Below are 15,402 nucleotides of genomic sequence, written 5' to 3'. Positions count from 1 at the left end.
GGCCATTTGAAAATGGCCGATCTACAAGCTTTACATGAGATGTTCTACATATGAGTACTTTTACTTTAGGTACTTAAATTAATTTAGGTAAGTAAATTTTGATACCAATACTTTTACTTGTAACAAAGTATTGCTACATTGCAGTATTGATACTTTTACTTAAGTAAAACAATGTAGTATTTTTTCCACCACTGATATACACTCTTTTTACTTTTCCCATCACGTCCGCCTTGTAGGGGTCTTTAAATGTTCTGATTCATTGAAAATGGAGGTCCCTTGCTGTAAACAAGTCTTAGTGCTTTTTCTGGTCTTCTCCTCGTAGCAGTTTTTGTATTGACCGTTTGTTTGAACTGTACCCATTCTACAAACTGTGAATGCAATTTTCAATCAATCAATCATTCAACCCTGTTGTGTTGCAGAGTTTTGCAGAGAACACCATGAATGAACTGCTGGGCTGGTACGGCTATGACAAGGTGGAGCTGAGGGACTCTGACAACCTGGAGATGGGAGAGACCCCACACCCACAGCACATTTCAGTTCTCAAAGGTACACAAATGCTTCTCTTTTTTACAACAACAACAACAAAATAACATGGTAACGATATTGCCTGTGTTAGAGCTTTAGCTCATGGAACCTGTGATCCAATGGATCCAAAGTTATTGTTTAGTCTCAAGCTCTTGTTAATTCTTTTCATTGGTTCAATGTTAATAAAACCCACAGACAGACTTAACCCATTTTGGACTGAGGCTGATTCTAAAAAGCCCTGACCTAAGCTTTCTGAAAAAGTTTTTAAATTTTTGAATACTGTACATACTGTACAGAACCCCAAGAGGGGTTCCCGTCCAGAATGGGTTAAGGACGTTTTTTCACTACTGCTCATGATTCATATATAAAAAGCTCTACAAATTCACAAAATGCGTGCCTGTATATCGGCTATTTGTGTTACTTTAGTATGACAAAGTAGGGCATCAATTTACGAGGAAAACAACCTAAAAAGGTTGAAATATGGATATTTCTGCTGTCGGGAAGAAACCACCTAACCTCAAAATGTTCATTTTTTCAGGAAAAACCCCTTCTCCCTAAACTACTTTTCTTTACTATTTAGAAAATGTTTTTTGAATAGTTCAATCAGCCGATCTACATCGACACGTGACCTTGTAGATTGGCTATTTTAACTATTAAAAAATAGTTTTTCAAAATAGTAAAAGGCAAAGTAGTTTAGGGATAATAAAGGGGTTTAGCATGGACGAAACTAGAGCCAAAGGTGTCTACCCGACAGTGACAAAATCCAACAAATAGAACAAAATGACAAAATGGACTGAGCTCCTGTTCTGTCCCCCACTACGTCCAACCTTCCGTCCCCCGTCCCCCAACCTTCCGTCCCCCCTTCCCTCCACAGAAAACTCGTTGCCAAAAATGCCAGCGTCGACCGAGAGCGGCGAGGGCTCTCCGGACCAACGAGACCACCACGCCGCTGCCCACTCGGCGCCAGCCTCCAGGAACGGCGTCCCACCAGATCCCTTGTCCACGTTGGCGCCGCCCGGCAGCACCACCAATATGGAGCATGGCACCCAGCTGCCCATGATTGTCCCCATGATCCCGCCGCCGCCTCTCATCAAGCCACCCACAGGTATAGCAGCAGCATGCGCCGTGCACACAGCCCAGCACCAATAACACAATGGGCTCCATTTTCGTCACCGCTAAACCCGTTATCCCTAAACTTCTTTGTCTTTTTTTACTATTTTGCTAAACATTTTTGAATAGTTAAAATGGCCAGTCTACAAGCAGTCTACAAACGTGTCAATGTAGATTGGCTAGTTGAACTATTCAAAAATGTTTTTCAAAATAGTAAAAAAAAGGCAGAGAACAAAGAAGTTTAGGGACAAGGGGTTTAGCGGTGACGAAAATGGAGCCCAATGCGTGCATAGTACTGCAGTCTGCTGGAAGAGGTACACGGATTGTTCACTAACTCAGGGGTGCTGGAAAGCAGTAGATCAGGCAAAAACAAAGTTCAGTGCAAGCTGACAATAAAGTTGTATCGTATCGTATGATTCGTATCACAATATGACGTAAATTCCCCATTAATTGTCAATGGGAATTTGATGCTTGTGTAAGACGAAAATCTACACTAATAGCTGAATATAGGAGGGGCTAGCGTCCCTCAAAAATATCCTTTTTGGCATCTGCCACTTGAAGTGACGATATGCACACGGCTGCCATCTTGCCAGCAAGGTGCTAACTAGGTGCTAAACTACATTGACCACTTCATTTCGGCCATTTGAAAATAGCCGATCTACAAGCTCACAATGTGTCGCGATGGCACATTCTGCATATGAGTACTTTATCCTTTTGGCATTGCAGGATTGATGCTTTGACGTGTGAGTAATCTTCTCACCATTGTTTCTCCGTGTCAAAGACACTCAAATTGATTTGGCCGCGGATTTGTGCCAGGGACCCGCAAAAGAGAAGATTTGTGTTCCCTGTTGGCCTATCGGTCTGCGTTTGATTTCCCATGCCGGAGACCTGGGTTCAAATCTCGGGTGTTACGTGTGCAAGCACATACAGTACGTGTATGTGCACGTGCAGTGCACATGCACACACACACACACACACACACACACACACACACACACACACACACACTTTTCTGTCTACACCAGATCTCTTTGGTAGCCGATCTAGTGGTTTATATAATTTAATTAGCAAAAGTAGCAGATTGACAAGCTCACAGCGTGCCGCTTTGCGCCGTGTTTAAAGCTTGTAGATCTGGTACTTTCTGGTATGCTTTTCTGCGACGCTGCAGTATGATCAAGTACAGTAGGCCAGTAGGGTGTTGATTTGCGAAAATACAAACCAAAAAAACCCCACAAAAAGTTGAATGTGGACATAAGAGGTTTTCAGCCACGACAGAGACTAAATCAGGCCTTCCTGTTGCAATGAGAGACGTCCTCTGAGGTTCCCTCCGGTATAGCTCCCAATTATCACATTATGACTACGAGAGTGTGAGGGTGAAAAAAAAACAAAAAAAGCTGGCCCATTAGTCTTTCACCTCCGCTCACCTCTTTATCACCATCCGGCCAGGCTTTGCACCTCTTGTTAAATAAGCTTAATGGATCTGCCGTGCCATCAGATTTTAAGCAAAGACTAACTCACAATTAAGAGAATAAGTCCTTGGGGCCTAAAAGATTGCATAGTGGGCCCCATCATGCATATTTTATGTCCTTCCAGTCGCGCTCTCTCTCTCTCTCTCTCTCTCTCTCTCTCTCTCTCTCTCTCTCTCTCTCTCTCTCTCTCTCTCTCTCTCTCTCTCTCTCTCTCTCTCTCTACCTCTCTCTCTCTCTCTCTCTCTGTCTATATCTTCTCTCAAACTGTCCCTGTTTCTCACAGTCTCTTACTCTCGGGGTCAGTGAGTGGAGTAGCGATTTCTTTTTACAAACAACACAAGTGCCTGAAAGCGCCTCGAAATGTTACTCTTTTGCATTACCTGTATGAATGCAAGGCTAATAATGAGCAGAGGATGCGAACCAACGTCGCAACGTCTCGTTACTGCTTTTACGGCACCTTGTTACTTGCACGCGGACACAATCCGATAACAAGTTTGTTGAGTACCCGTTATCAATAAGCTTTGGGCTTATCAAGCCTGTTATCGAGCATAGCGTCCCATGACATCATGTTTAAACAATCAAGACAAGAGACGATCAAGAAATAAATGTAATCACACAGGTCTACAAGTGCATTGATACCTGCCAAACAGCGTTATCCGGGTAGAGAAAATTACGCTTTTCAAGTGACGGTACGCATATTAACCAGTTAACAGTTTCTTTAATATAATTGTATCTGTAAAAAGGTCAATTGCCTTCGGTCTGTACTGTATTTGAAGTCCCCTAGTAAGAGATACTGGTTCTGTTCAGAATGTATTGTCTCCCGTCAAAATAATATAAAATGCTCAATAGTGGGCTCGATAAGAACCCGGGCTCGAGAAGCCTGATCGATAAGGTGCTCGTTAACGAGCTCCGTCCCTGTCTTAGGTACTGTGTTTTCACGCGCCTTCCCAAAATTCTGGCTTTCCACAAAGCGCTCACATCTGCACCGAGGGACAGAAAAGATGCCCAGCAATTATGCAGCCTCCAATAAAATAAATAAATAAATAAATACCACCATCTTCCACCATACCTGCACCTCAAAAAGGCCCTTTGTCGTTTATTTTTCTTTCTTTTTTTTTTCTCGTCTCTCGGTGGGAGCATGAATAATTCAGTGAGAGGGGGGGGGGGGGGGGGGATTTGGCGTACAGGCGTTTAGCAGGACCACACCATCTGTTTCCCCGCCTATGCTAGGGGCCTGTGGGGACTCCTCTTGGGCGATGCCAACACGGCTCCCGGGCGCTCTGCTCTGCGCCAGGGCGGACCAACCTCCTGTGCCACGGCAGACGCAGGGGATAATGAAGCCCTGTGTCTGGCCGGCGGAATGCAAACATCTCCATGGAGAGTTTTGATGGGGTAACGTTGACACTCGGGCAAGGTGTAGAGCGGGGGGGGGGGGGGGGGTGAAACGAAAGCCCTGCAGCAGGTATCTATAAGCTCATTAGTCGACTCTATCTCCCCTGCCTGATTTGGGAGAGCTTCAGAGCGTGGCCAAGTTAAATAAAAGAACAATTGCGTCGCAAAAACATCCAGTTTTTTGTTTAGTTTTTTTGGGGGAGGAAGTGTGTAGGGGTTAAGTTTAGGTCTGGCATTCAATTCAATTTACTTTTGATACAGGATAATCTATGTAAACTGCTGGAGATACCAAAGCTAAGACATGACTTAAAATGTAGTACTCCGACCCCAGTTAGCTAATTTTTGTGTGCCTGCTCACTTATACATGCATTAAGTACGTGCGGGAGCATTATTTATTTTGTTCACCAGTTGGTACGGCATGACAATCTGATCATCCTAGATACTAATAGGCCCTATTTAAACTTCCCACACAACTTATGTTTTATTGCTATGACATCATAGACTGTTAACCGCAGTTAACTGCCTCACACTCCAAAGGTTCAACGTTTACCAAAAAAGGTCCAAATGCCCATTCCTAGTCGGAACTCTGTCTACACAACCTTGTGCAGTTGATCGGCAGTTCTTATTATTTTTTGTACGAAACACGTCTGTAAATCTGAGATTAATTTCCCCATTAGATCATGTTCTTGTTCTGTTTCTTCAATGACACGGCAAGCTCACATTCATCAAAAGCGTTGATTAATTTAGGTGAGATGGCAAAGGGACAGGGAAGAGGGGCTTTGGATTCAGACCCATGCCAGGAGGATTCAGACTGGATTTAGCCACATTTCCAAAACAAGCCTTTATTTTATTCTTTCCTTTTCTATATTTCATGTCCTTATTATATTACATTGATTATTACCGCTGTTATACCTGTTATACCGCTTGTTATATTTTATTGCTGCCCACTCCAACATTTCGCTGCTTGTGTACAACATTGTTTCTATGTCAGTGGTGCTCAAACGTTTTCACGTCAACGACCCCCAAATTGTTTGGCCGCCGACACCAATTTCAAAATATGTTGTTCCAGGGAGCTCCAGAAGCAAAGATTTGAACTAAAATGTTCACTTATTCAAAGAGTTACACAACTTTTAACTTTTTCTAAAAAGATAGCAGATCTACAAGTTCGTAGCGTGGCACGAGGTGACGTGCTTTGAGCTTGTAGATCTCTGTTTGAAGTGGTTAAAATCTAATTATGACACGGATGCTTTCCCGGGTAAATAGCCATTTTCCCAGATGGAGACCCTGACTCCCTGTATTTGTTTTTGGTACACTGACTTGAGACTTGAGGTCTTCATTATAAATCCAGTGGTGGTTTCTGTGGCCTGAAGTTTGATCCGTTCTAAACCGACAGCTGGACTCAATCAGTGGAATAAACGCCATTTTTGGTCTTTTGGACCCGATGCTTCTTGTTGCCGCATGATTGTCTCAGACCCTCTGCCGTGGACTTACACGCTTTATAATGTAATTAGTCTCACTAATGCTGGCTTCTATGCTTCTATGCATTTGTGTATAAACAGCGTCAGAAGTACTTTAATCAGCGGGGATACCAAATACTGTGTGGCGGGAATTTTTCTTGGTGGTATTGATACAGACATATTGACAACTTCCATGCTGACTGACGCATGCATAGTTTTATTTTACTGGAACTAGGAAGACCACACATACAAAACTGACTACCCCGGTCAACCAGGGGTAGTCAGTTTTGTAGTCACGATGCAACTTGGGAACCTAATATACGTTGTCATAGCACCCATTTTAACTGTCAGCCGGTGTCCCACATGGAGATCTGTGTATGTGCCTGTGTGACTGTGAAGACTGCAAACCGAAAAGTGTGCTGGAAATTGCACAGGTGAAAGGAGTTGGCCTCATTAGGCCCACTGGCAGAGCCTGACCAGAGTCTTTTGTGGTGGTTCTGGAGAACCGTGCGTCCGACCGACTCGATACCTGGCACTGCACTCCCTGTGAGGGTGTGGAACGCGTGTGTCGAATGTGAAGTCGGTGGGGCAAACGGTTCTCGAGTTACATGCATTACAACCGTACACACGGAGACACGCAGAGACATGGCGCATTTATAGTAGGATAACACTTCTCAATGCCAATGCCAGGTTGTATAGACAATCCTGACGTGACACTTGTGTCTTCCAGACGAGGACGCGTCCAACGTCCAGATCATGTGTGCTTGGTGCCAGAAGGTCGGGGTCAAGCGCTACTCGCTGAGCATGGGCAGCGAACTCAAGAGCTTCTGCAGCGAGAAGTGTTTCGCCGCCTGCCGCAGGGCCTATTTCAAGAGAAACAAGGTAAGTCGCCGCCCCCCACCCTTCTTCCCCCTATCATCAGTGGGTCCGAGTCGAGTAAAACACAGGGCATCAAAATCACACAAAACAAAACAAAGAAGCTCTACGATGTCACTCCTCGTCGTTACACATATTGTATTATTCTTTCACCTTAATTGAGGTAAAGGGAGCTATCGTCATGCAGCTGTTGGCCAGCGGAGCCTCGTCCCTTATTGTGGCTTTGGCTGTTATTTCCCTGAGTCTGAGTCAACAGCTCCATATTTTGAAGTGCTCTTCTTCTAACTGGGGTCTGTGCGAAAGCTCGTCATGAACACACACTTGAATGCCACAGTCAGCCCCCTCCGTGGCTTTACTGGCTTATCTTATGGCTTGAACACGTTTAGTGCGTTCAAGCACATTTAATCCGGAAGCCACAAAACAGTCATGGTTTTAACAATGTACACTTTCGATGACCAATCTCAAAATGCCTCAGTGTCTGACGGAATGACAGAAGGCAGTCATGATTGAAGTTGTCAACTGTGTTCTTATTTCGTCCATGATGAACAGTAAACAAATAAAACAATCTGTTTTCTCTCTTATACCAAAGCTTGGATATGTAAGGAATTACAATGTGAGTATGGCTGTGTTTTAATCTCCTTCCTTTGTTTGTCCTAAAATCAGTTTCTTCATCCAAACATAATCACTTTTTTTAGCGCACTTGTTAGTGGAGAGGGAATGAGATCAAAGGTGCACATGTGTCTGTTCATTTTGAATCAAGTGATATCCAGTTTATTTTACTTTGCTGACACCTTTTTTTTTTCCCAGCATGAGAATCAGGCTGAGCCTTGTGCCTGCTGTGCTGTCCCGTCGCACCATGTTTGTTCACCATTTTCGACCTCAGTATTTGTAGATGTTCACCTTTCTCGCAGGGCCTGTGGATTGGGGGTGCACTTTATAACCCATAAAAACCGGAAAGCATCTGTGTCATTTTTAGATTTGAGCTATATGGCAACGCAGGTTTTTCTGAAAACTCTTTAAAACGTGTAAGATAAAGTCAAAGAAGTATGTAACTGAATCTCATAAGCTACACAATGCTAGATTGGCTAGGTTGATACCATGTGGCTGACCATTGGCTAGGTTGATACCATGTGGCTGACCATTGGCTAGGTTGATACCATGTGGCTGACCATTGGCTAGGTTGATACCATGTGGCTGACCATTGGCTAGGTTGATACCATGTGGCTGACCATTGGCTAGGTTGATACCATGTGGCTGACCATTGGCTAGGTTGATACCATGTGGATGACCATTGGCTAGGTTGATACCATGTGGCTGACCATTGGCTAGATTGATACCATGTGGCTGACCATTGGCTAGGTTGATACCATGTGGCTGACCATTCGGAGCAGGGGTTCTCGTTCTCATCCTTCCCAGGCCGCGACTCCCCAAAAAGAATAATATTTGAACTTTGAGGCCTATTGTGAGCTTGTAGATCAGCTATTTTCACATGTTTTGCCTCTTTCTCATATTATTTGACAATTTGGCCAATGTTTGACCAGTTTTTATAATAGTTTGTTGATTACTTTTGATACAGTTATGGGGCTCTATCGTATCCCATGCCTCACCCGCAAGCATTAAACACTTGAATACGTGAATTACGCATTTAGCATAAGTGCAGAGGCTATGTTGGTCACGGAGTGGATGACAGATAGTCAGATAATAGACACACAAAACAACCCTCTGTATCTAATATAAATGTAGTCCAAGGCAGCACGCGTTGCTCTTCCATAAGGCTCACTCCAGGGCATAATGGATTATGGCACCTGGCACACTGATTGGTATAAGATGCATAACACCCAAACCACACCTATCCATAATGTAATTGGTGTTTTAAGGATTTAGGCGAATGTTTCAAAACGGAAACATTTAAAGCTAATATCCCAAATCAATCTGAATTAGTTTATAAAACTCTATGGGATGGCTAGAAACCATATTTGTAGCCCCAATGACAACAATGAAAACTAGCTTTTTGTCTAACTACAGCACATTACACATTACAGCACAGTACAATGTTTATTCATGCAAAAAGGCGAACCGGAGATAGGCGAGAGTGCTTATCCCCTCCAGCCTTGGTTGCCTATCCAGGGCTGTGTAATCTAAAAACGCTTTATGAAAACTTCAAATTTTTGAGTGGTGCAACCACTCCCTTACGGAGCTATGTGTGTGGCTGGCTGGCTGGCCGCCTGCCTGGCTGCCTGCCTGGCTGCCTGCCTGGGTGCCTGCCTGGGTGCCTGGGTGAGTATGAGCACGAAAATAGCATGGTTGTTTTTAACCACTTGTGCGCAACCTAACACAAACACACACGCACATATTAAAGCGCAAATAACATGCATTTTAAAACTGCTTTTAATATTTAATATCATATTGTTTATGTCCCTCAAAGTTATTTCTAATGGTTTGAGCCTCAATCACCACTCTGATATAACCAGTCCTTGGCTGCGGTTACATGAGGGCTTTTTCATTCAGAATGAAAACTTCAGAATTAATTAATTCAGAAGTAAGTTTTTTGCTGCGTGTTTACATGGGAAATGGTCATTCCGAATGAGTGTTTACATGGACAATACTTTTAAATCCCATTATTTCATTCCACATCAGGTTTGGGGCTGGGAAGGCTTCTGATTGGATAGGGGGCGGGCGGATATGTTTACGTCCAGTGGTGGAAAGTAAATAAGTACTATAGTATAATTTACTTTAGTACTCTACTAAAAATGAGGTATTTCTACTTTACTTGAGTATTTCCAATTTTCAATACTTCTACTTCTATTTCAGGTAAAACTAAATAATAATAATAAAAAAACACTTTTATGCCATATTACTTTATATTTGATGTATCCTGTAGTAGCCTATGAGAGGTTGCTCTCAGAGATGTGAAATTAAACATGTCTAGTTTCTTAAAACAAGAGCATAATATAGCCATACCAATTACATGGAAACAAGCATGCACAGAAAGACCAGAATTAACTTAAATCTGAATGAGTGTTTACATGAGTCCACAATTGTTTCAATAGGATTTTAAAATGGAATAAACCGGTCAGTTACATCAGATCTAAGTTTAAATCAGATTGGCCATTTTCATTCCGATTTAAGTTTTTGTAGGTGTTTACATGACAACTTTTAATAGGATTTAACTTTTATTCTGAATGAAAAGGGGATTTAACTGTCCATGTAAACGTAGCCCTTGTCATTTTTTTTTTTTTTTTTTTAAGATATTTTTTTGCGGCTTACGCCTTTTATTGGTTTTTTAAGGGACAGATAGTAGGCTGACAGGAAACGGGAGAGAGATGGGGGGATGACATGCGGTAAAGGCCGTGTCGGGTTCGGGAGTCGAACCCGCGGCACACCGCGACTGGATCACCAGTCCGGTGCCCAGACCGTTACGCTACGGCCTGGGCCGCCCTTGTCATTTCTTTCTGGACTTTGAAAGCGGTTTTAGCTGCAGTACCACAATGTCCTGAGGTGGTGGGGGTGCTGATATGCATTTTATTTAATATTTGAGTCATTATAATACTGATGCTAGATAAAACCAGGCTCGTTTCCATTCCATGCCAGCTTAATAAAAAATCTTTTGAGGGGCGCCTTCCCGAAATGACCAAATCAGTGGCCTTGTGGTTAGAGTTCTGGACTCCAGGAAGAATAGCCACGCTTTTGCAAGTGCTAATGGGGATCCGTAGTAAAGTAAAGTAAAGTAAAGTAAAGAGTGTCCGCCCTGAGACTGGGAGGTCGGGGTTCAATCCCCGGCTGGGTCATACCAAAGACTCTAAAATTGGGACCCAATGCCTCCCTGCTTGGCACTCAGCATCAAGGGTTGGATTGGGGGTAAGTCCCTGTGACATACTAGCGTCATGTCCAAGGGGTGTACTTGTACAAGCTGCCTCACACTACAGAAACAGGAGATAGGCTCCTGCCCTATGGCCCTCATGGCTCGGCAAGGCTACTTACTACTTTTCAAAATGACCTCATAGGCCAGCCAAGTCTATGGACGTTTAATGTTTGTTTAGGGCAGGCATTCTCAACGTTTCTGGCTGGGGATCCCCCCGGAAATGCTTTGGCCATGTCTCGCGATGTCTGGCGATCCCCAGGTTGAGAAGAGAACCCCTGGTTTGGGCATTAAATGACAACGTAAGGCCCAAACCGCACCAATGATTTGGCATGCAACTCCTTGCAACCAAACGGTTACAAGTAGTTGCATGCAACCATTATAATATTATCCCCAATGGCAGTTGAAGGAGTTGCCTTGGGGTGACATGTCCTTCAAACAGTTTTGTTGCAAGTATAGTAGCAAGGTGTTATATTGTGGCGGTTTGGGCCTCATCTGGCTGATATAAATACTGCCCCTCACTTCACATCAACACATGAGTGTGATTTTTAACATTACTGCAGTGCAGAGTTGATGTGTAGTGATTTGTATGAGTTTTGGCCAAAACCTGTAGAATTAGTATCTAAAAGTGTCTTTTGAAGAAAATGCTAGTTAACCATAAAAATCAGACCCGTCTGAACCGAGTGGTGCTGTACTGTGTGTGTGTGTGTGTGTGTGTGTGTGTGTGTGTGTGTGTGTGTGTGTGTGTGTGTGTGTGTGTGTGTGTGTGTGTGTGTGTGTGTGTGTGTGTGTGTGTGTGTGTGTGTGTGTGTGTGTGTGTGTGTGTGTGTGTGTGTGTGTGTTAGGCTGCGCAACAGTGACACTTGGTGGTGAAAAAATGCTATGGGACACACATTGCTGTGCATTGGAGACACACACACACACACACACACACACACACACAGGGGCGAGAACATAATCTCCATCCCTGGCCTTGGGACTCACGGCGATGACACACAGGGGTATTCAGGAGAACATTCCCACTGATACCTTTTTAAGTAAACCATTTTTAGTACTTTTTTCCGCCACTGCCAACAACCATGAAATCCAGTCATTTTGGAATAGAGCTGCCATGAATACAGTCAGTGATACCGTAGTAGGCCATTGCATAATGCAATTGTTGGGACACAAACAGTCTATTTCCATGTCTCCGGTGACCTCCAGATTGTGGCCTTTGTTGGTTTCAGACTTGAGGCTTCATAAATATGCATTCATATGGGTCATTTTGGATGTGCCCGCCTGAAACTGATGCTTTCCAAGGTGACTTGGGGCATGCTGGGAAGTGTTGGGGGGGAGGGGTTCAAATAAAGATATGTCATTGTCACAAAGCAATTGTCACAAACACCTTTATGCGCTCTAACACATGGCATATTTCCCTAATGTGTGTCACTATCAAAGAAAAACCTTCTGATTTGGGTTGATTTGTACCCATATTGGCCCTATAGTTGATACCAGTAAGACGTGAGGGCGAGAAGCGACCTCGCCCTAAAGGGTGAGGGCGCGCTGAAACAACAGAGCTTCTTAATTCGGTTGAGAAGCAGGAGTTAAACTATTAATTAATGTTGTCAGATGTAGAGTTGCTGGCCGGCTCATACATGCAGATACAGTATAGTACATGTATGGCTATCCGGGGTTTGATGAGGTCAGTGCCGTGATCTTCATATATGGAGATCCAGGTGATGATAGTCAGCTCCACATTCATGCATTTGCAAGTGTGACTCGCGTCGCGGCAACCACCCTGGTTATCATGAGACTGTCACAGTATGGCCATATATTGACATTCTCATATATGGGCTTAATATTGATGACATCAAAATAGTAACAAAATCTGTATAAAAGTAGCCAATTGTAGATCTGCTATTTTCAAAACATACATCAGATGTGGGTCCACGGCCAGATATGTATATGAATTTCGAGGTCCTAGACATGAAAATGTTTACGAACCACTGGTTTTATAGCCACGAACCTTCATACAATAAAGTTATTAAATATGTCAGTCATTTCTTTGTAGGCTATATTCCTTTGTCATTTGCCTTGTGCATCTTCAAAGCCTAAACGGGCAAACAGAACGGTTACAATTTGTATTCATAATGTTCCGACAAAAACACGGTGAAATCGTTAATCGCAATTGTCTGTGTGTCAATTAATCGGCATGCGAAATTGCATAATCGCGACAGCCCCCGGGCAGGAAACACACGCGCATATGTATAATTATAAAGCATCCCGAAAGCGTCTGCGAGCGGCGAACGCACAGGAAAAAGGCCCTTCGTCTGCCACGCCAGGGCAGCTCAGATTCTATTATTTTGTCTGGCGCTCGCACATTCATGCAGGCCATTTGTGTAAGCGATACCCGCATGTTTCTTTTCTCATGCACCCACAAGGTTGGCCACAACAACAGGGCCTCCAAGGCTTCTCTTTGGTTGCTTTGCTTTGCTTTGCTTTGCTTTGCTTTGCTTTGCGAGAGAGAGAGAGAGAGAGAGAGAGAGAGAGAGAGAGAGAGAGAGAGAAAATTGTCATGGCTGGGGAGAAAGACAAAAAAAAGCGTATCTCATGTCTGTGTGCGTTGGATATGAGAAGTGATGTGGGGGTGGTGGGAATGAGGTAGGAGCGGGGGGGGGGGGGGGGTAAGCAAAGTCACTGGTATTGTGTTGCATGAAATATACTCAGTTGCTTCATCCGTGCAACCCAATCCCCTCCTATGGTGACTAGCAATTGGGCATTTGGGGGGGGGGGGACTGTGTGTGTGTGTGTGTGTGTGTGTGTGTGTGTGTGTGTGTTTGTGGGGCGGGGGGGATTGGGGGCGGTGATACTTTGCTTCCATCTCCTCTGCATAGAGCCTGATTTATACTTAGTGGTAGGATGGTGTCCCGTGCCCGAAAATAGTCCGATGTACAAGTTCACAACGTACTCGCAGGGCAACGCGTTGTGAGCTCGTAGTTCGCGGCTATTTTTCACTGATATTGTTGAAAATGTTTTCATCTCACAGTGGAACTCCTACTTTTCATTGCAGCAATGCATTGCTATCGGAAAACGCAATGTACTTCTGTTATTTGTACTTTTGAACACTTACAGTACTTAACTTTGGAAAGCAAACTTAATTGCAGTTGAGTTACATTTGAGCAGGAGTATCAATACTTTGATTTGAGTGCTGCAGGGTTGAATACTATGTCTACTATGAGCAGCGTGTGTGACTTATGTAGATCGGCTATTTTTCAGGGGCAGGACACGTCTCACATGGCGAGGTATAAATGCAGGCTTGACTCCTCACTCGTTGTGTGTGTGCGTGTGAGTGAGCGCGTGTGCACGTCGTGTTCATGTGCAGGGCAAATGATGATTAATGATCAGACCAGTGTTGGACTTGGATCAGTCACTTATTTGGCTGTTTATTGGAGGGTTTAAGCTTGTGTGGAAGGTAAAAAGCTTGGCTATTTTTCGGCGGAGTGACACTGTCGCAGACAAAGAATAAGATAAGGCCTAAGATCAGGCCTTATTCTGTCTTATCTTATCTCCCACTGCCCCCCTAACCACCCCCCCCCCCCCCCCCCACACACACACACACACACACACACACACTTCTGGGATCGGCACATTGATTGTGTATTTATTTTGAGATGCGTCTCTATGCCGCCTGCGTTTCTCCACCGGTTTGAGTTGCAAAGCGAGTCTTAATTTGAAATGTAACCCAGTAACAGGCGAAGAAAAAACAAATCTGTCCACCCCTGGAAGATCATTTACACCAGTGGTTCCCAAAGTGGGGTCCGGGGACCCCCTGGGGTCCTTGAGGGAGTTCCAGGGGGTCCCCAGCTAAATGATGGTTTGGATCCAAATGGACCCTTGTAAATGTGGTTATTATCAGGCAGAAACCTCTTTTTGTGTATATTTTTCCGTAAACGAATGCCCCACTGGGAGGGTGTTTCAGCGGTGAAGTACCTGCCCACCACTATGGAGGTTGTGGGGTTCGAATCCATCGTGGCGCATCTGGCTTTGTCGAGTATCTATTATATACGAACACAATGGGCTCTGAGTTCGGGGTTGGGAAGCAAGGCATAATCTGTACGTAATCCTACGGGCTGGGGGTGGCATAATCAGCGGGGAGTGTCGAGCGGGAGGAGTATAACGAAGACCCTACTCCTACTACGTCCTCCCGGTGGGGGCTCCTCACTCCTCATGCCTCACTCCTCACGCAGGTGAGCCAGTATAGTAGGATACAACATGCAGAAATGTGTGTGGGGTGGAATCAATTGGCACGACGATTAAACTGGGGAGGAAAAAGTGGGTAAAAAGCTAAGAAAAATATTCTTATTTGGGATACAGTTGTTATGTGCAATATTTTTTTACTCTTAACCCATTTTGGATTGAGGTCGATAAAAATAATTGCTTCTAAATCCTAACATTTTTCACAAACGTTCGCTCTGAAAGAATATATATATTCATTATTCAAAGATTTGCGTCCCCTTTTTCACAACTTTCACAAAATAGCAGACCTACAAGCTTGTAGCGTGCCACTTAAAACGCCAAAAGGGGTTCCCGCCCAAAATGGGTTAACAGCCCTAATAATGTGCACAACTGCACTTTCAATTATCTTCCAAGACGGCCATAGTGGCAGGCTACAGTTTCTTTATTAATGATCTTACAGGTTACAATCTTACTTTCCGTGGTTTTCGGGTGGTTTCCC

At 44.0% G+C, this 15,402-nt stretch overlaps 1 protein-coding gene across 1 annotated transcript in view; it reads left to right on the top strand.

The window, feature by feature from the left end:
* sobpa (sine oculis binding protein homolog a) overlaps positions 1 to 15,402 on the top strand; it is a 60,941-nt gene that overhangs the window by 23,976 nt on the left and 21,563 nt on the right. The window contains exons 2-4 of the mRNA XM_083791530.1: positions 420 to 546; positions 1,400 to 1,630; positions 6,684 to 6,835. Coding sequence (XP_083647656.1) covers positions 420 to 546; positions 1,400 to 1,630; positions 6,684 to 6,835 — 510 coding nt within the window. The remainder of the gene's footprint in view (positions 1 to 419; positions 547 to 1,399; positions 1,631 to 6,683; positions 6,836 to 15,402) is intronic.

The sequence above is a fragment of the Protomyctophum parallelum genome, assembly GCF_964188405.1.
Source record: "Protomyctophum parallelum genome assembly, chromosome: 20".
NCBI lineage: Eukaryota > Metazoa > Chordata > Actinopteri > Myctophiformes > Myctophidae > Protomyctophum > Protomyctophum parallelum.
This window is presented reverse-complemented; position numbering and strand designations above follow the sequence as displayed.